The 27,767-nt window shown below is 36.7% G+C and overlaps 1 protein-coding gene across 1 annotated transcript; it reads left to right on the top strand.

Moving 5' to 3' along the window:
• Positions 1-6,311: 6,311 nt before the first annotated feature.
• LOC121465156 (vomeronasal type-2 receptor 116-like) lies at positions 6,312-26,960 on the top strand. The gene is made up of 6 exons (XM_041678351.1): positions 6,312-6,427; positions 13,752-14,043; positions 15,303-16,115; positions 17,880-18,107; positions 22,260-22,383; positions 26,086-26,960. Exons 1-6 carry the CDS (start codon positions 6,312-6,314, stop codon positions 26,958-26,960), a joined length of 2,448 nt encoding a protein of 815 aa, XP_041534285.1.
• The last annotated feature ends 807 nt before the right edge of the window (positions 26,961-27,767 follow it).

The raw sequence follows: 27,767 nt of genomic DNA, 5'->3' as shown, positions 1-27,767 counted from the left end.
TGTGGTTGAGGTGTGTTTCTCGTAAACAGCAGAATGTTGGATCCTGTTTTCGTATCCAATCTCTTAGCCTGTGCCTTTTTATATGTGAGTTGAGTCCATTGACATTAAGTGATATTAATGACCAGTGGTTGTTAACTCCGGTCATTTTTTTAGTAGTAGAGTTTGTGTGTTTCCCTTCTTTGATTTGTGTTGGTTAAGGGTCTCTAGATGTCTGAGTTATTGTGGTCATTGTTGGACTCCTTGGTTAGTGATTTTCCTTCTATTACTTTCTCTAAGGCTGGACTTGTCCCTGCATATTGTTTAAATTTGTTTTTATCCTGGAAAATTTTATTTTCTCCATTTATAGTGAACGAAAGCTTGGCTGGGTATAGTAATCTGGGCTTGCATCCATGGTCTCTTAGTTTCTGAAGTACATCTATCCAGGCCCTTCTGGCTTTCATGGTTTCCATGGAGAAGTCAAGCGTAAGTCTGATAGGTTTACCTTTATAAGTAATTTGGCCTTTTTCCTTTGCAGCTGTTAATATTCTTTCCTTATTCTGTATGCTTTGTGTTTTGACAATTATATGGTAAGGTGATGTTTTTCTTTTTCTTTTTTTTTTGATTCAGTCTATTCGGTGTTCTGTATGCTTCTTGAACCTTCATGGGTATATCTTTTTTTTAGGTTGGGAAAGTTTTCTTCTATAATTTTATTAAATATATTTTCTGGACCATTGAGCTGCACTTCTTTTCCTTCTTCTACTCCTATTATTCTTAGGTTTGGTCTTTTTATTGTGTCCCGTATTTTCTGAATGTTTTGTGATGAGAGTTTGTTGGACTTGCTGTTTTCTTTGATCAGTGTGTTTATTTTCTCTATGGTATCTTCAGAATCTGAGATTCTTTCTTCTGACTCTTTTACTCTGTTGGTTATGCTTGTTTCTGTAGACTCTGTTTGTTTACTTAAATTTTCCATGTCCAGCCGGCACTCTGTTTGTGTTTTCTTCTTTGCCTCCATTTCAGTTTTCAAGTCTTGCACCGTTTCCATTATCTGTTTGATTGTTTTTCCTTGGTTTTCTATGGTATCATTCACTGATTTATTCAATTCTTCAAACTTTCTGTTATATTTCTCCTCCATTTCTATAAGGGTGTTTTTTACATGCTGTTTAAGGGCGTCAATCACTTTCATGAAGTCAATCTTTTCTACTTCTTCTTGATTAAGGTGTTCATGTCCTCCCGTTGTGAGGTTGCTGGTTTCTGATGGCTTCATGTTGCTTTTCAGCTTGTTGGGTGAATTCTTGCCTTGGGGTCTACCCATCTCTTCTTCCAAATGCTCCTTTATGGATCTTCTTTACCGGATCAGGTCTCCTTGCCTACCCAATGCTGGCTCTCCCCAACATTGCCTCTCCCCAACGCTGTGTATCCCCAATGCTGGGTCTCCTGGTGCCGAGAGATCAGGCCTCCATGCTGGTGGGCAGGTGGCAAACAAAGTGCCTACCCTGCTTGGTGCAGGCAGGCCAAAGAAACAAAGGAACTCCCACCCGCTTGGGTGCCCCGAGGATTCGGACCCAGTGCCCAGACAGGCTGGGCTGGGTGATGTTATGTGCAGAAATAGGGCGGTGGTGCCGCAGTGGGGAGGGTTCTGGATGGAAGCTGGGTGGGCTAGGAAGAAAGAGGCGGTATGCAGGGAATGGAGGCCCTGCAGAGAGCTCAAGAGGGATAGGGGGCCAAGGAACCTCTGAGCTCCCCTTCCCAGGCTGGCACCGCGGGGCCAGAAACTCCCCCCAACGCTGGGTCTCCTGGCGCCGAGAGATCAGGCCTCCATGCTGGTGGGCAGGTGGCAAACAAAGTGCATACCCTGCTTGGTGCAGGCAGACCATAGAAACAAAGAGACTCCCACCCGCTTGGGTGCCCCGAGGATTCGGACCCAGTGCCCAGACAGGCTGGGCTGGGTGATGTTATGTGCAGAAAGAGGGTGGTGGGGTAAAGTGGAGAGGGTTCTGGATGGAAGCTGGGTGGGCTAGGAAGAACGAGGAGGTATGCAGGGAGTGGAGGCCCTGCAGAGAACTCAAGAAGGCTCTTGAGTTCTTTATATATTTGGGGGATTGGTCTTCTGTCTGATGTTGGAGATGTTCTCATTCAGTAGGCTGCCTTTGTTGTATTGACTGTGTCCTTTGCTTTACAGAAGCTTCTCAGTTTCAGGAGGTCCCATTTATTTACTGTTACTCTCAGTGTCTGTACTACTGAGGTTATATTTAATAATTGGTCTCCTGTACCCATGCATTGAAGACTACTTCCCAGTTTCTCTTTTCTCAGGTTCAGTATGGGCTGATTTACAATGAGGTCTTTGAACCATTTGACCATGAGTTTTGTGCATCATGATAGATATGGATCTATTTACATTCTTCTACATGTTGACATCCAGTTTGTTGAACTTGAACTGTTTCTTGAAGATACTTCCTTTTCTCCATTGTATAATTTTAACTTCTTTTCAAAAATCATATGTTCATAGATGTGTGGACTAATATCCAGGTCTTTAATTCAGTTTCATTGGCCAACTCCTCTGTTTTTATGCCAATACCAAACTGTTTTCAGTATGTAGCTCTATAATAGAGCTTGAAGTCTATGGTGGTGATGCCTCCAGAAGTTCCTTTCTGTGCAGGATTGTTTTGGCTATTTTGGGTTTTTGTTTTTCCATATGAAGTTGAGTATTGTTCTTTCAAGGTCTGTGGAGAATTGTGTTAAGATTTTAATGGGGATTGCATTGAATCTAAAGATTGCTTTTGGTAGGATTGGCTTTTTTATTATGTTGATGCTCCCTATCCAAGAACATGGGTTATCCTTTCATTTTCTGGTATCTCCTTCAATTTCTTTCTTAAAAGACTTAAAGTTATTGCTGAATAGGTCTTTCACTTCTTTGGTTAGTGTTGCCCCAAGATATCTTATGTTATTAGTGACTGTGTGAAAGGTGATGTTTCTCTGATTTCTTTTCAGATTCTTTTTCATTTGTATATTGGAGAGTTACTTGGTGTGGGAGAATTGTCTGTATTCTGTCAATCATGTTTTAAATAAAAGCTGACAGACCAGGCAGGAAGTAGAGGCGGGGTGATGAAAACAGGAGTATTCTGGAAAACAGGAAGCCCAGACCACCAAAGAAGCAACATGTGACATGCCCCACTGAAAAAGGTGACATATAAAAGAATAATGGGTTAATATAAGCTACAAGAGCTAAAAAGAAGCCTGAGCTAATGGGCCAATCAGTTTATAAGTAATGCAGACTCTATGTGTTTTTAATTGAGACTTGCCAGCTGTAGGGTACCAGGCAGAATAGAAACTCCAACAAGCAGGCCCCTCATGTTACAGCTACTGATTTCTTTGAGCTGATCTTGTATCCTGCCACATTACTGAAAATATTTATCAGCTGTTGGATTTCCCAGGTAGAGTTTTTGGTGTTACTCATATGTACCATTATATCATCGGCAAATAAGAAAAGTTTGTTTTCTTCTTTTTTTAATTTGAATCCCCTTGATATACTTTTGTTTTCTTATTGCTCTATCCAGAACTATATAAACTATATTGAAGAGATATGGAGAGAGTAGACAGCCTTGCCTTGTTCCTTATTTTAGTGGAATCAATTTGATTTTCTCTCCATTTAATTTGATATTGGTTGTAAGCTTGCTATATATTGCTTTTATATGTTTAGATATGTTCCTTGTATTCCTGATTTCTCCATGACCTTCATCATGAAGTGGTGTTGGATTTTGTGAGTGATTTTTTAGTATCTAATGCAATGATCATGTGGAATGCGGCGTGTAGCTTGTGGGATCCAGTGAATGGGGGGTTGGTATTGAGGCAGCCTTCCTGCAGAAAATTCTCCTGCTGACTGGCGATAGAAGCTGAGGTAGATGGGGTAGGGATCTTGGATTTTACCCCACTAAGGAGGTCCTAGAAAGTAGGGTATCCACCAGGTAGCTGGTCATTTAGCTCTTGATATTCTCTGTATTGTAGGAAGCTGTGTTTCTGCAGTTGAAAGCTTGAAGTACTAATTAATTAGCCACAGAAACAGTAGCATGGAAGACATTGGTGATGAATGTGATTTGATGAAATTTGGGGGCCTTGCACAAGATGATAGAGAGGAGAATAATATTAATATGTGGTCTGTAGATCATGCTTGTAATACTTTGATAAAGAATATGGTTACTTTTATCTTGACCAAAGAGTCTGCGTGAGGTTAAAGTGAAGAATTTTAAAATAATTTGGATTATTTCCATTGGCAGAGGAAATCTTTAAACATCATGTATAAGCTTTTTCCTCTGTTATTAGTGGTAAAACCTATGAGGATTTCTACTAAAATAGAGCATGCTGAACAGGAGATAAACAGATTTAGAAATGGAAAAGAATAATGGACCTTGGGGCAAGATCCCACCCAGCTAAGTTTTAAACTTGAGAAAAACAATTAAAGAAAAGCTTACAACTAGGTGTGTTGGTCCAATATTTAATCCTAGCACTTGGAAGTCAGAGGCTGGTGAAACTTTGAGTTTGAGGGTAGCCTCATCTACATATCAAGGTCCAGAATATCCAACCTTAGGATATCCATTTAAAACATAAAGATTATAAAGTTGTAATTGAAGAGGGTACCATGTTCTTTTCCCAAAAAGCAGCAGAAGTTGGCAGCTCCAGCCATGTGGTTTCTACATACATATGAATGATACTGAACTTTTCAAGAAAGACAATATTTTATTTTGAATATGTACACCAGTGCAGAAATTATATTCAGTGACATAGGTATCAGCAGAAATCAAATGTTGTCTGACCTCAACCATAATTGGATCCTAAGGAGTCAATCCCCTGAAATAAGTTTGAAAGGTGACTGTGAGAGTCTGGAGATCAGGGTATTGTGGAATGGCTTGTCAAAGAACAAATTTCAGTGACAAAACAGATAATTTAAAGAAATTCTTCAAACTCGGTATAGAACTGCTAATAATAGTAACATACATTGTTCAATTCAAAAGTACTTTGTGTATATTTTAATGATTCCAATAACAAAAATTTTGTAAGATTCTACACGAATGACATCCATGTAATTGTTTGTTTATTGAGACAAAACTATTTGATTTTTCTTGCACTTTCCTTCCTCCATGTATTTCATTGTATCCCTCTTTATTCTTTTGAAAATTTATTCCTTCTTTTTTCATACATTATTGTTCTATATGTAACATGTATACAAATAATAACAAATTTGATTTATTTTATACTATAATTATCAGTAATATATACCAAAACTCTGAAATATATCAAGGGTATTTCTGATAAGTAGTATTAGAAAAAAGAGGAAGAAATAAAGAGATGAAGTATTATTCTACTATTTATTAGTTGTTTTTTGAATTTTTTGTGGGGGGAGAGGATGTATCAGAGTGCACTAACAGCAGAGTACAGACAATGAGTTTGCTGGTTGGAAACATTAACACCGTGATGGTTGAGGTTAAAAATGATCTTCTATACTTGTCTGGAATGTCCTTACTCATTTCTACATCTTCAGACTTATTGCTACAAGGATGAGAGAGCAGACAAGGTGGTCAAGACAGATGCAAGGTTATTGTGTTTCTGGATAACAGACACTAAAAACTGATATCACCACTTCTTCCTCTTGTGAAACCATTGTATGGAATATTGCAACTGAATGCTTTGTGTGGTCCAGCTATGGCTTTTTCTCACTTTTTCTCATTCTTTTGCTATGGGTCATCCAAAATAGCAATCCAAAACATACAAGCAGAATTTCTGTGACATACAGTTATGTCTCAAGTAATGGTGCTTTCCAAAGTCAACTGTGGTTGATTATGAAATTACAGAGTTGAGGGAATAGGAAAAAAAACAAGTATGTTTTTCAAAACATAGAGGGTACAGGTGCAGTGTCCTAGTTCTATGAGATCCCCAGAGCATGAGAGGGAAATATAAGCAAGAAAAGCCAGTGCATTCAGGACAACACTGGTTACATTTAGAGGGGAATCTGAACACTCCAACTTACGCTCAGTTGTCTGGACTTTGTTTCTGTCAGTGCTCATGCCTGGCATGACAACCATAGGCTATGTGCAGCCTGAGAGACTGATGCAACATCGGGAACCATTTGTAGCTAACAGAGTCTTCTGTGATACTGATGAGGTGTTCCATGACCTAAGTCAATAATCTCCTTGGTTCATCCTAACTGCAGGGCATTGTCTCCGTGCAGACCTGACATGTCCATTTCTTTGCTTCTCTTCTTCCTATTCCTGCAGTCTTTGTTTACATTAGCAGAAACATGTCAACGGGACTATTCTGAATACAGGATGTCCAGCACCTTTATGATGGCTGACATAATTCTAGGTGCTTTTATTCCAATTTATTACACAGTAGAACTATTTCGAGAAACCAAGGTATTTTTTGATAGCAAACCGGATCTATTATTCAATATCAATTTGTAAGTACTTGTGTGACTGTGCTGATGGTATTCTGGCTACATGACAGTTCATGCTCCATGTACACATGTAACTCCTTTAAGAATAATGAATTATAAACACAAAAATGTAAAACTCAGTTGCAAATTTTATTCTTTCATTAAGCTACTACAGCCCATTGTATTCCTCTTCTTCATTTTTCTAGTCAGTTAGTGAAAAAAAGAGTGAAATCACTAAATTTTGTGTCTGTCCATGCTGTGATTCTATGGTTAGCTTATATTATTTTTACACACACTGATTCAGATAGGAAAAGGAGAGTTTCCACCCTGTTTACATATATGTAGGGATCTAAATGTCATATGTTTATATGTTTGGTTTTGTTTTTTTACTACAGACTTGGAGAGTTTCTGTTAAATACCCATGTCTCTAATAGATATCTTAGCATCTCCTATCCCATATGCTCCTATCCCACATGGTTCTATTTAAAGGACATCAGAGTTTGGACACTGTAGTCAGGTTTATTACTTACTAATTTCTCATTAATATTTTAATGCAGTGGTTAGAAAATCACATTCTTCATGCTTGATACTCTGTCTTTTGCTTGGTGAGTTCTGCTGGAGTCACTTTCCAGTGTTTTTATTGAAGGTTTTGTAATTTTTATTTCAAGCATTCCTATTTGTTATTCCCTTCTCCAGGAATTTCAATTTCCTATTAGTATTTATATTTTTTTATTTGTCTTCTTGGTACTGAGTGATATACATATATACTGCTTTTTTCCTTTCCCCTCTGACTTTTTCTTCCTGTACAGCATTGTGTTTTGTCTCAATGCCCAGTTGAATTCACTTGCTTGTTTTTATTTTTGTCTAGGTCATTCATCTTTTCACTTTTCGATTTACTCATCTGGCACTTGATCTCTCTGAATACCTTTGACTTCATTTGTTTGTTACCTATGATATTGTGGAGGAGTTATTTAACTTGAGTTTTCAGATTTCCTGTTGTTTTTCCCTGTTGTTCCTATAATTGTTACTCATGTTCTTTTGAACATTGATTCTAAAATAAGAGGGTCCTCTACTGAGAAGTAGTTTCTTGAAAGTTCAAGCCATGTACTTCTCTGTGAGCAGGAATCACCCTTCTAGGCCTCTAGGTATTTGTGGTGTTATAGAGTAAGTGAAAAGAAAATTCTGGAAATGACTGATTTATTTGTCATTGTAAGTACTCTTAGGAATACATTCAGAGCATGGAAACTTTAGTAACCCAGTAAAACAGGAGGTAGAAGGAGTGCCAAGACCAGGGGATGTAGATAGCAAATCCTCAGGAATAGGCAGTAGGCAGAAATGCCTGCACTATTAACTGAAAACAACACTTATCTGGAGTCTGTTTGATCTGTCAGAGGTGGCTAAAAGTCTCCACTCTGAATCTTACATGAATATTTTTAATATTTTCAAGTTCACAGATAGAGATAAAAGTTTTAGATATTTTACCATGACCACTTCCTGTGATCTGCACTGAAATCCTCATTGTAGAAAAAGTAGTTCATCGGTGTCTATGAACAGTTGCAATAGTTTATTCTATATAGCTGTAGGAAAAGCTTAGAACCCAAAGGGGAATACAAACATGAACACTCTTTCCCTGTTTCTTTTGTTCAGACTTTGGATATGAACATCAGAGATTTTTTCACCACAATCAGAACCACTTTTAAATCTACATTCAGAAAACAGTGAAATTAAATTAAAAATGTTGCCCTTTGATATGATGCTTTAGCGAGGCTAGATAAATAAGCTTATCTGATCTCTACTCATTAATATATCTATATTTGTCAAGGATAAATAAATAGCTTATCAGATCTCCATTGATTAATACAATTTCTCCTTTGAAATATTGAAATCTCCTTTTCTCAAGCCTTAAATTACTTCCTCAGACCTTGATGATTTGCATATTTGAAAACTCTCAAAATTTACATCAATGTTAAACCATTTTGCACCATCTCATCTTTTACCAGGGTACATAAATGGTTGATTAATGGAAGCAATAAAAAGAAGTTCTTTTAAATAAAATAATATTAAAAAATTTTTGCTAGTAATGTCATGGTAACTTCAGTTTAGTTTTCATTTAAACCTATTTTGTGAGATTGTCTTTCTCAGTGTGATACCTGTCAGCAAGGTAACCCTACCAGTGAGTCTGCCTTCTTGAGCAGATGACCTATTATCTTAAAAAGCAAGACCTGATTTTCAAATATGATATGTACTGATTATGCAGCTACAACCTTGTTGGATTAGCTGAGTAGATCTACCTATTGATGCTAAACTTATAAAGCTACAATTTTTTAGCAACACCATCTGAGATCTGAGAAGGATAAATATGAACAGGAAATATATTCTAAGTTGCATTTATATCTGGAAAAATGACAGAGACTTCACCAGATACCTGGGCAGCCAGCCTGGGTTTCTCCATAGTGTTCTCAATGACTTTTTTGGAAGCAGAGGTTGTCACTCTTTGAATATCACTCAAGACACTATTTAAGCTATGGCAGCAAACGGGCAGCATCAGTCTTCAACCATCAGAACTAAGGGGATTTACTATAGAGGAGAAACTTGAGAAAACTAACCTTGTTTGGCCAGACAGAATATGATGTTCAGTCCAATAGTTCCTACACTCTGGCAAGGACCTGGTGGTGGGTGAAGCATGTGCCAGTTATTAGCCCAGATGTCCAAATTTTCAGAGCTAAGGTAAGATTCAAGTGGAGTCTGTTTCTGCTTTGTTTGTGGATAGTCTCAGCTGCTGATTGTAGAAGCTGGTATTTTTGTCTATCATGGGAAGCCTTTTTCACTGAGTAACTTAAATTCCATTTTCAGCAGATTTCTCTGAGGGCATTGAGGGACATCATATAATTTATTATTTACACCTTGAGATAGACTTTATTTATTATTGGTTATTTGCTTCAGGCTTGCCCTTGATAGAATATCCAGAAGGCTAAAGATTGCCCTCATTTCATTTGTACTCATCATAATGAAGAGCATCACTCTGAGCACATTAAAAAGTTTGATTGTTTATAAAGTGTCCTATCATTAACTTGCATGTCTTTTTTGATTTTTGATTTTTAATTTTTATTAAGCTCTACCATTTTCTCTCTTCCCCTACCTGCCTTTCCCCTTCCTTCAACTTTCTCCCAAGGTCCCCATGCTCCCAATTTACTCAGGAGATCTTGTCTTTTTCTAGTAGCCATGTAGATTAGATCTATGTATGTCTCTTTTAGGGTCCTCATGTTGTTTAGGTTCTCTGGGATTGTGATATGTGGGCTGGTTTTCTTTGCTTTATGTTTAAAAACCACTTATGAGTGAGTACATATGATAATTGTCTTTCTGGGTTGAGGTTATTTCACTCAAAATGATGTTTTCTAGCTCCATCCGTTTGCCTGCAAAATTTAAGATGCCATTATTTTTTTCTGCTGTGTAGTACTCCATTGTGTAAATGTACCACATTTTCCTTATCCATTCTTTTGTCAAAGGGCATTTAGGTTTTGCCAGGTCCTAGCTAAGACAAACAATATTACTATGAACATAGCTGAGCACGTGTACTTGTGCCACGACTGAACATCCTTTGGATATATGCCCAAAAGTGATATTACTGGGTCTTGAAGAAGGTTGTTTCCTAATTTTCTGAGAAATCACCACACTGACACCCAAAAGGGCTTTACCAGCTTGCATTTCCACCAGCAATGCAGGAGTGTTCCCTTTGCCCCACAATTTGTCCAGCACAAGTTGTCATCAGTGGTTTTGACCTTGGCCATTCGTATAGGTAAGATGGAATGTCAGAGTTGTTTTGTTTTACATTTCTCTGATGACTAAGGACGTTGAACATTTTCCTAAGTATCTTTCAGTCATTTTAGATTCCTCTGTTGAGAGTTCTCTGTTTAGATCTGTATTTCATATTTTTGTTTGATTGTTTGTTCTTTTGATGACCAATTTCTTGTGTTATTTGTATATTTAGATCAGACCTCTGTCTGATGTGGGGTTAGTGAAGGTCCTTTTCCCTTTCTGTAGGCTGTCATTTTGTCTTGTTGACTGTGTCCCTTGCTTTACAGAAGCTTTTCAGTTTCAGGAGGTCCCATTTATTAATTGCTTCTCTCAATGTCTGTGATGCTGGAGTTATATTTAGAAAGTGGTCTCCAGTGCCATTGCATTCAAGTGTGCTTTTCACTTTCTCTTCTATAAGGTTCAATGTGGTTGTCTTTATGTTGAGTTCTTTCATACATTTGAACTTGAGTTTTGTGCATGGTGATAGATATGGCTCTATTTTCATTATTATACATGTTGATATCCAGTTATGCAGGCACCATTTGTTAAATATGCTTTCCTTTTTTCATTCGATATTTTTTGCTTCTTTGTCAAAAATCATGTGTTCAAAGGTGTGTGGATTAATATGTAGGTCTTCAATTTGGTTTCATTGGTCCTCCAGCCTGTTTTTATGCCAATACCAGGTTATTTTCTGTATTGTAGCTCTGTAGTAGAGTTTGAAGTAAGGGATTGTAACGTGCATGTCTTAATTATCTTCTATAGTTTACAACTTTGTTTTATTTTTATTTTATTTTTTCATTTTATTTTTATTATAAGTTTTCTATTCAGTTTTCATACCAACCACAGATCCCCCTCACTTCCCTCCTCCCACTGCACCTCATCACTACCTCCTCCCGATCCCCCATTCACTCCTCAGGAAAGATAAGTCTTCCTATGCTAAATGTGCTCATATGCAGATTCTAGTTTTGAATTTTCATGTATCTCTACTTAACTGGAGTACACATATATATCAGTCAAATAAAAGGTGCAAAAGAGTTGAGATTTCACTATTTGGGGAATAGAATACATGTGATGCAAAGCAGAAATTGGAAATACTGGAGTAGAAAGTGTTTTGTGAGGAATGATGGGAGAGCCCAGTGGAGAAAGGGTGTTGATGAATAACTAACATTAAGACCTTGCAGAAAACCTAATGGAAATATACGACTGTAGTCTCTTTCCTAAAATATATACACCTAAAACTCATTTAAATGGAGTTATTTTATAGTTGGGGGATAATGCTTCTCCCAGATACCATGGACCATTGAATGCAAGGCCTCGTGCTAGGTATGGGTTACCTGTTTTAAATCATTTGTGAATGTTGTCCATGTACACTCAGACACTACAAGCTATTTCCACTATTCTTGGTTACCCTACAGAATTTGACGGTAGGATCTGTTTAATAGAACATCACATAGTCAAGTCATAGGACACGGAGAAATCAAGTTGAGGCTGACGTGAAAACTTTATTTCTACCTGCTAACATTCATGGATGGTGAGAGTTGGTGCATATTTGATAAAAGCACACTCTATGCATGCAAGATAGTCTCATGTAATGAAAACATACCTACTCTACTAAATATAGTGAAGAAAATTTGAATCAAATTTTAAAATACAGAAAGGAAGATGAAGTATAAGAGAAAGGCCTCTCCCTGTTCTCAGTCATTGCAGATTCCAGATGTACATATGGAGGGAGGTCAACTGACAGTGTGGACTCTTCCCTTTTCTTTGGTTGAAGTTGTACCTGAGATTCTATTTTATGGTCTAATGTCGACCAGCCTGTGTTAATAGGACCCATTTTCTCACTTTGAACATCAGAGTTCTGTAGACATATTGAATTGTGAATTCTGAGTGCTAGATGGATTCTCTCACTCTCTGAGGTAAACCCAGGCCATGCTACTATGGTTGATTTCAGTTGGAGGGTGTCTCCATAGTGGTTTGAGACTGGGAAGATTTGAGAACAGTAAAGGTCCTGACACTTGAAAAGCTTTTGGTTGTTAGTCACCATACAAGGAGGCTGGTGTGTGGCTCTAAGACAGACCACAGGAAACTCATGGTCATGTGCTTCACTGCAATGACCAACAGATTCACATTTCTGTATTTTTACCTTCCTCCTGGTCTCAGGCTCAGAGGTTTAATTTAAACTCCAGCATAATTCTCTGGTAAGAAGCTTGGTTTGTGGTTGCCCATGGCTGGAATCACTTTCTTATGCCTTCCTAGACTAACTTACCTGCTGCCTGCTCCTCTTGTTCATAATTTTCCTGCACTCCTATCCTACGTCCAACTCTATCCTGTCTCCCCAGCTCCATTCCCTCTCGAAGTCATTGTTTTAGAATTATTGCTATGAAGAAAATGCTCATATATATAAATAAATAAATATAACCACCGGAATCAATTGTTTGGTGCTGCATATTTCTTCTGTGCCATAGGAAAAAGATCTCAACCCTTAGCTCAAATAGGAAAAAAGAGAATTTATTCTAGATCCAAATTTGTGTGTCTATGGCAAGTGAACACAAATTTAGTTGATCCCAGATGCCATGTTCTAATGTCGAGGTAGTTTCATGAACTTTTCACTGAAAATTTAAGAAATCTGTCAATCAATTAGTGGAAGCATCAGAGAGGAGGTGACAGGCAAAATGGGAAAAGTTATCTTACAAGTCCAAGATGCTACTTCATCTCAATATTTGCTTTTAGGATGTCAGAAGCCAGTGCTCTACTAAGAGACTAAATTCCAAAAGGGTTTTATTTATTACTTATAGGAGATTTGTTAACCTGCAAAGGTGCCCATAAATGGCTCTTCAGGGTGCTATTATTACCTTGGAATAAGATAACAAGCTTCTAGACCTGCAACATTCCAATCTCCTCAGGTCACTGAATTTCTAATCAGTCAGTCTGAAGACACAGCACTTTCTAGGAGTTTTCATACCTGCAGTTATGCATAGGTACATGTTTATACACATGTGTGCATTTATACACATAGACATTTCTACACTTCAATATATTTACATACATGCATGCATTTATACTCATGCTTACATTTACACACATATATGCAGCACAAATAACAAAACCCAGAGTCAGATGTTGGAGTTCAACCAGAAAACCAGAAAAGAAAAGCAGCCAAGACATTAGAGAATCTTACATCTACCAAGGGTGGGTGACTGCTGACTGAGCACACTAAGCACAGACTAAGCCTTTCTCCTCTCATTTTATATTCCCTCTATTGCTGGATTAAAGGCATATGACTCCCTAGTACTGAGATAAAAGTTGTAGGTCATCACCACCTGGATTTGTTTCTGCATTGATCTTGTATAGACCAGGGTGGCCTTGAACTCAGGGAGATCCATCTGCCTCTGTCTAGCAAATCCTGGGCTTAATATTGTGTGCGACCACTGCCTGACCTCTAATGGTTTAGCTTTGCCTTTCTGATTTTTAGTCTCCATATTTCCTGAATTTGCTAAAGAGTTTCTGAGAATAATGTCCTGAGTGTGCTCATCCTTCTGCTCTTCCTGTTTAGGGAAAGATGGGAGAACTACCAATATTTGCTGACCTTTTACTTTGCCATTGAGGAGATCAATAAAGATTCTCACCTGCTTCCCAATGTGACCTTGGGTTTCCACATGTACAACACCTTTGACTCTCACAAAAGAACCTTAGAGGGCCCTCTGATGTGGCTGTCTGGAAGCAGTGAGTTTATTGTGAACTACAAATTCAAAACTCAATACAATGCTCTTGGAATCATTGCAGGAATCAGGCCTGAATTTTCTGCTGCAATTGAAACCCTTTTGGGGCTGTACAAAATTCCACAAGTAAGTTAATATAATTTTGGTGTCCATAGTCAAAGTGGATAACTGATAAAAGAAAATAGAGTAGTTGTCTAAGTTTACTACCAGTGATTAACATAGAAATAAATGAATTACCTGTGTCCTGCTATGATCAACAGTAAAGTGTGGCAAAAACATAAACAGTAAATACTGTGGTTTTCTAAGAGGATCACTTAGATCACTTTTGCATTATCTGAAATCATTGTCAAGATGTGTTGTGGCAGCTCAAAGCTGAATGCTGTTCATAAGTCAAAATACATCACAGATAACAAACTGCCCCAACTGGAGTATAAATATCTCACAGTTCATCCAGTGGCCAATGACTAACAGAAAAAGGAATAGAAAGTTCAGGACATGTAAATAAATTTGGAACAATTCTCAAGGCCATCACTAGTGAAAATGTTCCAAGAAATCTAATTCTCATTCAAAAAAGTAGATCTCTGAATAGCACTGACAGAAAACAGCTACTTACATAAATATAGACCCGCAATTTGCTCTTGCCTGGCACTGCTGAAGCAAAGCAACCATCAGCAGGCACCACTGCAAACAGAGGAAACATTAGATGAGCCCTATGCTTAGTAATAATCAAGATTAGAAAACCAGACAAAGTAACACTATTATAACTTGGTTAAACAACTCATAAATGCATTGCATCCTAATGTAAGAAAAACAATATACACAATAATTTCCATCTTTCTCAGAGATTTTAATTTTACATTAGTTACTGTGTGATGATTTTGTCATATCTATTATAAGAGAAGGAAGAGGCAACAATACTTGATGATGTTCCTATAGATGCTCTTTTCTAAATGGAGTAGCAAAATCTATGATAAAATTTGTTATTTGCTTTCCTAACACTAGAAGTCCTAGGGTAGATGATGTCATGTGGTCAGAGTGAAGCACTTAGTAATATTTCTGCAGTCTTTCTCTACAGGCAGTACTCTGTTCCATTTCAATTGGAACAATAAAACTCTATCATGTTCTTGAAATACATTGTTAACAGAATACTGTTCATTTCTTATCTGCTTCATAACTGTTAGTAACTTGGGAGTCCATAGTATTTGACAAAAGCCACATTCCATATTTAAATGAATGAGAGAAGCTATTCTCACAGAAGACATTTTCCTAACCAATATTCAGTTCCCTGATTCTCTTATGTGAATATGAACTCATTTCCTTTCTAATGGTGATGATTACAAATACCTACAAATTCAAAATCACTTTTTTTTGTTTTACTTCCTTAGGTCACATATGGAATGTTTGATTCTTTTCTAAGTGACAAAGATACATTCCCATCCCTTTACCAGATATCTCATAAAGACACAGCTCTTACCCAAGGGGTGATCTCTTTATTGCTGCATTTTGGCTGGAAGTGGGTGGGTATCGTTGTGTCTGATGATCTGAAAGGCACGGAGTTCCTCTCAGACTTGAAAGCAGAGATGGCATCAGAAGATATTTGTGTGGCCTTTACAGAAAAAATCCCAACTAATTGGAAACCTCAGTTGTCTGAGGTTGGGTTGGTAGATTCCATTCAATATATACAAGTTAATGTAAATGTATTCTATGGTGATATGAATGAATTACAGCTTTTATGCTTTCGAAATGGAATCATGTCAATCATAAGAAAGGTGTGGATCATGGCAAAACCCCATTTATTTTACTTAGAATCTGGGTTCAATAAGCAGAATGAGTTGATGAACTTTTTTGAAGGAAGCTTCTCATTTTCAAAGAAGAGAAATATTCCTGGCTTCAAATACTTTCTTGAGTCACTTACACCATCCCAGTACCCAGGTGATCTTTACTTCCATAAATTCTGGGTTAACACTTTTAATTGCTCACCTCCTCTTTGGCTATCTGGAAATGAAAAACCCTGCCCACTGAATCTATCCCTAAAGAATAAGCAAGAGAAAATTGCTGTGATGGTCACTTCTGATCTCAGTTTTTCCATATGGAATGCAGTGTATGCAGTGGCCCATGCTCTCCATAAACTGCTTTTGAAGAAAACAGAAATAGCACCTCACAAAGATGCAAACCAGGACTGGCTTCTGCCTTGGCAGGTAAGCCTACCGAATAAGCAAAAGAAGCATTGGGAACCTATATTGTTAGAAGGTTATTCAATGAGGTCAAATACACTTAATATTCTCAGTTTATGCTTAAAAGATTAGATAAAATGTAAAGGCGTTCTTTCACAATGGGTGTGTTTGTGTCTGTAATTGTGGTGCATCATTTTGGAGTTGGTTGTTTTGCATTCAAGATATTAAATTTGTACATATTTTAACAAATTTTTCCTAGTTATGAGGTGAAATTTTGTAAGATATCGAAAAGCAAGTAACATTAAATTTGGCAAGTTTAATAATCAGATTGAAACATAGGGACAATCTCTAACATCAGCTAATTCATATAAATGTAATTTTCATTTAAAGATCCAAGAGTATAGGAAGAAACTCTTATGGGAAATAAAAATAGTCTGCCATAAACTCAAAAGTAGCTGAAAGAGTACTTGCTCTTTGCAGATTATTTACTCTGTTTTGCCTTCTTTGATTATTTTATTTTAATTAGCTCTTTGGGAATTATTCTAGCCATTTTCTTTTTAATTTTTTTAATTCATTTTACATACCAGCAACAGTTTCCCTTTAACATCTCCAACCCCCAACTCCTACCCACTCCTGAAATAGGGTAAACTGAGGCCACACCTCCATTGCTATTGATAAGTGGATATGGTTGGCTTTAAGACACCCTTATTCAAACTTATGACTCACTTATACTTATGATCCTTGATGTTCACTTTCAAATAGGTTATTAGATAATAACACAAAATTAAATGTCAGAATTTGAAGAATTAACCCATTGTGCTAATTTAAATATATAATTAAATCATGTTGAAGGGATGACGCAGTGGTGAGAAGGACTTGCTTTCTCTTCCAGAGAATCCAAATTTGCTTGTTAGCATCCATGATACCTTACAACTGTCTGTAATTCCAGAACTAAAAAAATATGACTCAATCTTTTGTCCTTTTCAGGCATCAGGGATGCAGTTGATATATATAAATGCCTATAGGCATTGCACAGAAATAAAACTAGAACAAATATAGGGGTCATAGATGGCTAAGTGGTTAGATATACTTGCTGCAATTAAGAAGACTCAGTTTCAGTTCCTAGTGTCTACATAACAGGCTTGCATTATTTCCATTCCAGGAGATCCAGCACCATCTTCTGTCCTCCAGTGCCATCAGTCACATGCGTAGTACACGTACATATATGAAGTAAGGAAACTCATAAACAAAACTAAACAAAATCTAAAACTACAAAGAAATTATTTTTTTAAATTTAACTATAGCATGTAACATTTGGATTTTAATTTTGTCTCCAATATTGTTCATATCAAAGTTGAAAGTCAAATGCTGTGATCCAAATCAAATCAAGGAGGAATGGAGGCTGGCAGGGGGTCTATTTTCTTTTTCCTGAATTATAAAGACACACAAAATTTCTGTACATTTAATATATATATATATATTTTCATGAACTTGGAGCTTTGCATAAACAGCTGCTAATATTATCACATCATGATACTCTTTATATCTACATGGATACTTATATACCCAATCATACACACATATATGTACCATATTTGGGTTCAGATGCTCCTACATTAATTTCATGGAGATAAAAGTTCATCTTATTGGAACAACTTGGAGACAATTATTCAAATGAAGCTTCTTCAAACAGAAAGTCAGAGTAGGAAGAGAGACAGGATTGCTCTTAGGGACCATCAGTGAGAAATTTGTATGCACCATTCATATCCAGATGATTTTTCTCTCCAGCTTCATCCATTTCTGAGGAAAATCCAATTTACAAACACTGCTGGAGACCAGATATGCTTTGAAGAGTGCAAGAATCATATGGAAAAGTATGATATACAAAACATTAAGACAAATGCTAATCATTTTCCATTTCTAGTTAAAGTAGGAGAGTTTGTCTCCAAAAGTCTACAAGATCAAGACTTGTTCATCAATGAAGTTCTGATCAAATGGCCAAGCAACTTCAATCAGGTCTGGCAAAATTTCAGTCATTAATAAGTCAAGAAGTATCTGAAGAGTTATGAGATTGGTTGTGTGATGTCTCTTTGAAATTTCAAGTGATGTTTATATTCGAAGTTCTTAGTTCTGCTGTGTACTGTATGAATGTGCTTACATATTAGTGCATGTGTCTATTGTGGGGACAGTCAGCCCTGATTACCTTCCTCAGTTTTTCTCCATTTTATTATAAACAGAATCTGTAACTGAACTCCCTGATTTCTGACTTAACTGTACTCTGGAGAAGTGTGCCCCATGCTTTCTTCCTGTCTTTATGACCACCATATTGAGATTATAGCCATAAAGTTCTGTGCCTAAATATACCCTTCTATATGATCAAATTCAGGACCTCATACTTATGTGGCAAGCATATTAAATACTGACCCATCTCTTTAGATCTGTTTCATGTCTTTAATTTAGAATTAAATCAGTCTTTTGAGTTTGACCTTGGTATTTATGCATATACTTGTATATGTACCTGTACATAGACATACAAGCACTCACATATTTTTAACTAATCCCTGTAGTTAGAATTCGTTTGAATTGAATTTGAATTTGTGTGTGTTCATTCATGTTGCAATAAATGAATAAGTCACTGTTTGTGACTTGCCATTGCCCATGGCAGAGGAGCAGAGAGTTTCAGTTGAAGTTCCAGGGGTCAGTTCACCAGAAGTGAATCCTCTGATGGGCCAATCTCATTTAGGCAAGGCCATGGGACTACAGACACTGGAATGATTTTACTTCTGCTATGTATATACACGTTTGCTGCTACTCTCTTTCTCTGGTATCTAGCATGATGTGAGCAGATGTAAGAAATCTCCACTGTCTGTAATATAGTGTGTTTATTTCTTGGAAACCATCTGTTCTAGTGGGCAATTTTACCTGTGGACTGTCAAGAAGATTACCCCTCCCTAAGCTTTACTGCCTAATGTGATGATGATGATGATGATGATGATGATGATAATAATAATAACTTATACAGAGTTTTGATGAATGAAAATAAATACAAGTATATGTTTCACAGCCAGGGTCTGTGAGTCTCACCTAAGGAGCTGCACAGATTATAGTTCATGTTAATGACTAGCAATTGAGTCCCATTAGCCCAGGTAGTTTAAATAATTTTAATCTTAATATTGGGAGATGCTCATAGGTATTGAAGTACATCACAGCTGAAAGAAAGCTTTAAAAATAACAAAGTTAGACTAAGATTTTTTTGTTAAATAACTTTGAGGTAAAAACCCCAAGATGACAATTTAAAGTTTTTGAAAGGCACATACTGGAATAGTTGAATGTGGAACTCTTTAATGTCATGGAGCAAGAACAAAGTAACCCAATTATTACTGGCTGACATACTCTACTTTTTAGGTGTGGTTGATGACCAAAGGTGATGGTTTTGAATTACTTATACACATTTCTGTCCTCAATGTACTGATGTAAAAAAATGATTCCTACATCTTTATATATCCTAAAGAGTTTAGGTAAAGCTGACTGATTCTTTTTTATATCTATAAGTTTTCATTTCTAATTTCTTTAAGATTTCTTATAAAATTATCTTTCAAGATAAGCAATAAAGTAATTGGCCCTCTATTTGTAACTACAAAATACAGCGTGATAGTAAAAGACCTGACTAAAACACTTTGGTTTCTGCGCGCGCTTAATCTGTAACAAGTTGCTTGAGTATGAATGTATGTGGGTTCTTGGGATGATTAGTTTTTTCTCTGTAATACATAAAATGTTCAATCATGTGAGGGAGATGAAAAGTATGTTTTACTTATAACCATTTACTTAAAAAGTGGAATGTAACTGTTTTGATTCTTGCACTGCCTGGAAGATTCTGTTGGGATATAAGTTCTGTAAAACAACATGAGATAGGACAGAGAAAATTAAGAGAAACAATAAAGAAGAGAAGGAATAAAGAAGAAAAACATTAAGAGAGCTTGTGAGTGCCTTTTTCTCTAACCCCTCTCAGATAGAAAAGGTTAACATTACTGACTCCATGGATTCCTTCAAAGACTTGTGCTTCTTGAAGCTGTTCTCCTAGACAGCAGTAATTGCTATATATAGAAGTATGTGTCTGGGTGTTTCTGTGTGAAGTCACACACATGGGCACACAATCATACACATTTTTATATAAGCATGATGATGCTCAATGCAGCTCTCTTTTGCTGTTTTTGTTTTCAAAACAGGGTTTCTCTGTAGTTTGGAGCTGGTTTTGGAACTAGCTCCTGTAGAACAGGCTGATCTGAAACTCACAGAGATCCACCTGCCTCTGTCTCATAAGTGCTGAGATTAAAGACATGTGCCATCACGACCCCATTAAATCCCTCCTTTTAAGATAACATGTCCATAGTTTTCATAAAGAAGATATTATTGATTTTTTTACAAATCATCTTCATAAGTGATTTTTATGAGCTACCTAATTTGTGCGCTGGGACCTGAACTCAGGTTTCTCTGTGGAACATATATAAATTCGTAATTGGTGAGCCAAATCTCTAGCCCCACATACCTAGATATTTATGAGACAAAAACTGTGTCTAAATCATGGCAAGAAGCATGTCTAAGGGAAGAATAGAAACATATGCTTGAATATACAAAAATTAAAAATATTAATAAACTAAAATTGTGATAGAAGTATAGTGGTTAGTATGATTAATGTGGTTAAATAAGGCAATTGAAGAAAATGCTAAGCAATATTATCACTAGCATTTCAAAGAAGAGAACATGGCATTATTCTGAGCATTAGGAGTCAAGGGTGAAAGTCACAGTAATGGATAGTATTTCAGTGTCTATAGAATATCAATATGTGATGGAGCTAGCAGAAGCTGTGACTAGTCATCAATGGCCAAACCCTCTTTCATTGGAAATGTGAATCAGAGTGAATGATTGTGACCACAAGCTAGGGAAGCAAAAGATAGAAACAGAAGAATTGAGGAAGAGAAGCAGCAGAGCAGATGATTGGAGCAGCTTTTGTTCCTCCCCAAACTAGACTTTTAGTTCATATGTCCACTAGCCAGTGGTTGTGGACAACCATTTCCATGGTGTAAAGAACTTAATTTCAGTATAAACTGGCCCTGGGCAGCATTGCTGCTGTTGACCCTGAGCTGTAGCTGTTGTAATTGTGAATATTAACTGATGTAGTGAAACATGGTGTCCGGTTTTCTGTTGTATTTTTTTTCAAGTGGAAAAGTTAACTAAATGGTTGACACACAAATTGGTGGAGAAATTGTGCATATGCCAATTCTTTTGTTTAAAACCTTTTATTTTGAACTATACTGCTTTTGTGATCTCTTTTCAGAAGAACGGCATGATCAGTCTTCAGCCACAGTTGTGATGGTTGTGAATGTTCACAATTGTGTGTTCCCTGGGGTGTGCAAGTTGTTAACTTAAAACATTCTTTAAAAGGCTGGCTTCTTGTTTGCAAGCCAGCTGATATGGTAGCAACCAAAGATTCCAGTGTTTGAGCATTTGATAGACTCTGCCTGCTTACCTGTGCTAGTAATAAAAGCATCTAAAGTGAAGACTTAAGAAAAAAAAAACATAGCGACTACTAGATTATCCTTAGGACTCTGCATTAACTCTATAATGTTCTTGCTACTATAAAAGCATATTTGTCACAAATTTAGTTACTGTCTTACAACTGAACATGTATGTGTGTTGCTTAGATAAATGTGATCACTGTAAACATCTATATGATCTGGGATTTTGTTTTTATTTGGAAAAGGGAGATTTTTGTTTACAAGTTTATTAAAAACTAAAAACTGTTAAAAAAAAGAGTGACAGGGCATCTTTCTGTATCTCTGACAATTCAACTGTTGCATAATTCATACAAAGTAGAAGTTCCAGATTGCTGTCTCCCAGGAGAGGATATATGGTTGTTCTACACATTCTTAAAAAGCTAGCATAAGTGAGTCATAGTTTGTCACCTTAAAGAAACTTTGAACATTTACCAATGGGAAGTGTCCAAACTTCAACTCTATACACTATACGCCTATGAGAAAACTACACAGTACCTCATAAATATGTACAACTGTCATAGTATACTTGCAGTTTAAATTATTTAGCTTAAAAATATTTTAAACCTGTGACTGATATGCAAATTTATGACCAGGTTTTCTGTTTTGCCTTCAGAGTCCTCAATCTGTATGTTCACAGAGCTGTGTTCCAGGTTTCTGGAAAATTCTAGAAGAAGAAAGACCGATATGCTGTTTTTCTTGTATGTTTTGTCCAGAAGGGCACATTTCCAACCAGACAGGTAGAAAAATAATCCCTTTCCTCAAACTGCTTAAGTAGAAGAAGAGATAGTCTGGTCATTGATGTGGCTCATAGTTATCATAGAAGAATAGCACTGTTGACTGTCTCCATCATTTGAAAGCTTACATGATATCTTCTGGAATCTTGAAAGCTAATCCTCAGGGACAGGACATTTATATCAGAGCCACCTCAAGGGTCTCTGGACACTAGTTCTGAAGTACATGGTGTCTTCAACAATAGGGACTCACTTTTCAACTCTGGATGATAAACAAAGGCAATAGCAATAGGCTGTAGGCTTTGGGTGTCCCTTTATCAACCCTAGCCAACACCTCTAAAGGAAGCTTCCCATGTCTGCTACTGGATTTGTATATGTTGTCTGCTCTTGGAAGGAAAAGCCCAGAAAAGAAAAGTTTACTAAAACTATATGTAAGGTGTAAAGAGGATTAACTCTATTCTAGGTGTGATTTTCAGGAAATGGTGATATTATGATTCTTTGTGGGTTATTAGACATCCTTATTGATGTTTTAACACCTCATTCTTCTATATTTGCGTCCCTTTCACCCCTGCCCCATGTTTCCTTTCTCTCCAGACATCCTTATTGTTATTTCACTCTCTTACTCACTTCAACTGTACTTATCTTCCTCTTCCCTCTATAACTAGAATCTCCATCTTTTGCTTTTCCCGTTTCATGTTATTTGTTCCCTGCTATCTCTTTCTGTTGTTCCTCAAGCTCCTGAAGTTGTTGCTCATTTTCCTATCCTCTGCAGTTTCTCCAGGACATGAGTTCACACCTGAATATTTGGAACTAGGAGCCTCAGATAAGAAAGTACACCTGACATTTGTCTTTCTGTGCTGGGCTTTCATGACTCAACTTTTCAGGATCTTTTCTGGTTCCACCCACCTACCCATAAAGTTTATTATTTCATTCACCTTTACAGATAAATGGTATTCAATGGTGTATATGTATCACAATTTTATTACCCTCTTGTCGGAACTAGATACTTAGGTTTTTTTTCTATTTCCTAAATACAGTGAACAAAAGCAGCATTGCACATGTGAAGCAAATACCTGTGGAGTACAATGGCATGTCATATGGACATATGCCAAGGGGTGGTCATATGACAGAATTAATCTTAGCTTTATAAAATTCCCCATTCTGATTTCCAAGGTGTCTATCTAAACCAGTTACAGTCCCAGCATAAGTTAAATAGTGTTTCCTTTTCCTCTGGGTCAGCTCAAACACTTCTTGTTGGCTGTTCTTTGGATCTTTGCTGTTTTAGCTCAGGTATGATGAAATCTTAATGTTGTTTTTATTCATGTTTCTATATTGATAAGGTTGGCAACATATTTTGAAATATTTCTTATCCATTTTATTTCAATGAAAATCCACTGTTCAGATCCTAGGATCCTCCCCCCCCCCTCTCTCTCTGGTGTGTCAAGACAGAGTTTCTCTGTACCTGTAGAGCCTGTCCTGGAACTAGTTCTTGTGGACCATACTGACATCGAACTCACAGAGATGTGCTTGCCTCTGTCCCCACCCCCTGAGGGCTGGGATTAAAGGTGTATGTCACTCCAGGGTCATTTTTCTTATGCATTTAACTTTTTTAACTCTTTGGGTTTTTTTCAGCTCTCTGTAATTTCAATGTCAGATATATACCTGGCAAATAATGTCTCCCATTCTGAGGGGTTTCTCTCCACTCAGTAGATTGCTTCTTTGACTGTAACAGAGGCTTTTCATTTCATGAAGTCCTACTTGTCCGTTGTTAGCCTTAATTCTTGGGCAAATGAAGGCTATTTAATAAAGTTTTTTTTTAACTAAAACTAGATCATAGAGGATTTTGCCTATGTTTTATTCTAAGAGTTTGTTTTAGAGGTTTCAGGCTTAAGTCTTTGATCCTTTTGGAGTTAGAATTTTTGAAGGTGATAAGTGTAGGTTTAACTTCATTGTTCTACTCGTCTTCATAATGCTTTCCATTCTCAAACTTATGCTTTTGGTGTACTTACTGAGTATTAAATGATTGAGCTAACACGAGCTCAAGTTCGGTCTTGGATATGTTTCTGCATTGGTCTACAGATTATTTTCTGCCTATGTCATATAATTTTGTGGTTGTTTATGTTGTTATTATTTAACATTAGCACTGTGATATAACTTTAAATTCAGAATAGTAATCCCTATACCATGGTGCTTTTTCATCCAATATTATTTTGGATTGCCTTGGTGTGTTGTGTCTTGGTATAATATTTTTTCCTGTCTGCAGAGAAAAATATCAGAATTTTTTATTGAGTGCCCATTCAATTTATAAATAGATTTTTGTACAATATTTTTTATTAAGTTAATTCTACCTACCTGTAATCTTCAAATGGGATATCTTCTTATTCTTTTATGCCTTTCCCAGTTTCTTTGGAGTTTTTATATTCTCTTGTCAAATTCCTTTGTGTCCTTGCTTAGATTTATTCCTAAATAATGTACTTTATTTCATAGAATTGTGAATGGTAGTTTGTCCAGATTTCCTTTCTATGTTTGTTCTTTATTTATAGAAAGAACATTGATTATGTAGGTTGATTCAGTATTCTGCCACATAGTTGCATTTGCTGATCACTTGAAGAATTTTTGTGGTAGACTTTTTTGGATCACTAATGCATAATATTTATAAACTGAAAATAGAATAGTTTGAATTCTTTCTCTATTTTTATTCCTTTAATTTACTTGTCTTGACTTACTGCTTCAGCTATAATTTTGAGGACACTAATGAAAAGGAGTGGTAGTGGTAGATATAGCTGATTAATTCTTCACTTCAGTGGAATTGATTTAAGTTTTTCTTTATTGAGAATGGTGTTGGCTTGAGTTTCTTATATATAGTGTTTATTGTGCTGGTGTATGTTCCCTCTTTCTGTATATTGTATAGAACATTTATGATAAAGGCAGTTTTATTTTGTCACGCTTTTGTCACATGAACATCTAATGTTTTATACATCCATTTTTGTGGGTTTTACATTTATTGAATTAACCATGTTGAACCACTGCTCTATGTCAAAGAAAAAGCCACTTTAGTCGTATTATACAATAGTTCTGTTGTAAATCTGCATTCTATTTGCAAAAATTTTATTGAGTTTTATGAGCCTACATTTATAAGAAATAATGGTGCATGGTTTTCTTTTTTGTTGTATCAGTACCTGGTTTTGGTATTATGATGAAATGACTTTTTAATGGAACTTGGAAATTATTTTTCTCTTTCTATTATTTTAATATCTTAAGTAGGATTGACTGCACATCTTCTTTGAATCTCTGGTGAAATTCTGCTCTGAATTCATGAGGTCCTAATATTTATATAGCTGGAAGACTTTTGTTACTATTTCAATCTCCTGTGTGTTATGGGTTTGTTTAGCTTCTTGACTTAGTGTTTTAATTTTTATGGCATGGCCAAAGGTAGAAACTTATCCATTTCATGAAGGTTTACACACTTACTGAAATACACATTTTCTTTTCTTTTTTAAAATATTCTCTTACCAAGATCTCCTGGAGAAACATGGGGATGGGAAAAGAAGGGAAGGCAGAAGAAGAGGAGAGAGGCCTTCTTGGCACTATTGTAAAGCAGATTGTGACAGGCTATACACGATTTCAGTGGAAGTTGCTCTCCAAAACTTAAATATGGAATGAGAAATAACTTTAGAAATTGAAATGTTGGTTCTTTTCCTCCCATAGATCAGCAGGAGTGTATCCCTTGCCCAATTCGAGAGTATCCAAACCCTGAGAGAAACAGCTGCCTACAAAAGTCAGTGACATTCCTGTCCTTTGATGACTCTCTAGGCATGGCTCTGGCCTGCACAGCTCTGTGCATGTCTGTCAGCACAGTTGTAGTTTTTGGAATCTTTCTCAAGCACCAAGACTCACCCATCGTTAAGGCCAATAATCGGACTCTCAGCTTCATCCTGCTCATCTCCCTCCTCCTCTGCTTCCTGTGCCCATTTCTCTTCATTGGCCAGCCAAATACAGCCTCCTGCATATTGCAACAAATTACATTTGCTCTGGTGTTCACTCTGGCTCTTTCCACTGTTTTGACCAAAACTATAACTGTAATTCTGGCCTTTAGAGCCACGGCACCAGGAAAAACAATGAGAAGGCTCTTTGTCTCAGGCATCTATAACTCTGTCATCCCCATCTGTTTCCTGATCCAGCTTATTCTCCTTGGAGTCTGGCTGGGAACCTCGCCTCCCTATATTGAAGCAGATGTACACTCTGAACATGATCACATCATCATTTTGTGCAACAAGGGCTCAGTCACTGCTTTCTACTGTGTGTTGGCATATTTAGGGACCCTGGCCATAGGGAGCTTCACTGTGGCTTTCCTGGCAAGGAACCTGCCTGATAGATTCAATGAAGCCAAGTTCCTGACATTCAGCATGCTAGTGTTCTGCAGTGTCTGGGTCACGTTCATCCCTGTATACTACAGCAACAAAGACAAAGTCATGGTGGCTGTGGAGGTCTTTTCCATCTTGGCATCGACTGCAGGGATGCTTGGGTGCATCTTTTTCCCAAAGTGCTACATAATACTCCTAAGGCCTGATAAGAAATATTGAAATGTTTCAAAAACAAAGGACACTCCCAAATTAATGATCATTTTGATCAATTAACTAACTTTATCATAAACTACTTTAACATAGTAAAGCAAAAAGTTGTAATTATTGAACTATTTTTCAGAAAGGTTTTCTGAAGTGTATACTTTATTAAAAGTAAAAGATTCCATCACTGTTTATTACAGACAATCTATTCTGTAATATAAGCTACTGCTGAAAATTTATTCTATGTAGTTATTCGTGTTACTTTTAAATTTATGGCCAATAGTTATACTCAATATTTAATTACATGATAGTATCCAAGATAAATAATACGAGAACTACTTTCTATCTCAAAGTCTTTTATTTTTAGAGTATAAGGGGCTTTGTGTGATAGTTGAGATTCTTGCATTGGTCAGGCAAAGAACTGGTTCTTTGAGAAAGGGTTCTTGTACAAATATCAAGCCAATCCATAAATTAGCATGTAGAATACTCTAAAAGCTAAAAGGATGTCTGCTACTGGGACCAACTATACCATTTTTTGACATATGCACAAAAGAACTGACATCCCACTGCAGAGATTCTTGCTCAGACATTCACATTGCTGTTCTTTCAAAATAGGTAGGAAATGGAAACACTTAGATATCCATCAAATGCCAACTCGATAATGAAAATGTTTTACTCATAAATGGTTGGAAATAGAAAAATCATGTTGAGTTAGGTAACCCAGACCAAGAAAGAAAAATGTCCCATGTTCTATCCACCCTGAGTATCCCCCAGACTAAGTATAGAAACCAGGAAAGAAGGTGAGAATGCAGTGGAGAGCAGAAT

Source organism: Microtus oregoni, unplaced genomic scaffold (assembly GCF_018167655.1).
Source record: "Microtus oregoni isolate MIOR12 unplaced genomic scaffold, Mior012 000029F_ref0000214, whole genome shotgun sequence".
Classification (NCBI taxonomy): Eukaryota; Metazoa; Chordata; class Mammalia; order Rodentia; family Cricetidae; genus Microtus; species Microtus oregoni.
This window is presented reverse-complemented; position numbering and strand designations above follow the sequence as displayed.

Coding starts and splice junctions, on each gene's coding strand:
- LOC121465156 (XM_041678351.1), top strand. CDS start 6,312: ATGATGGCTGACATAATTCTAGGTGCTTTTATTCCAATTTATTACACA. Junction 6,428..13,751: donor CTATTATTCAATATCAATTT/GTAAGTACTTGT, acceptor CTTCCTGTTTAG/GGAAAGATGGGAGAACTACC. Junction 16,116..17,879: donor ACTGGCTTCTGCCTTGGCAG/GTAAGCCTACCG, acceptor TTTTCTCTCCAG/CTTCATCCATTTCTGAGGAA.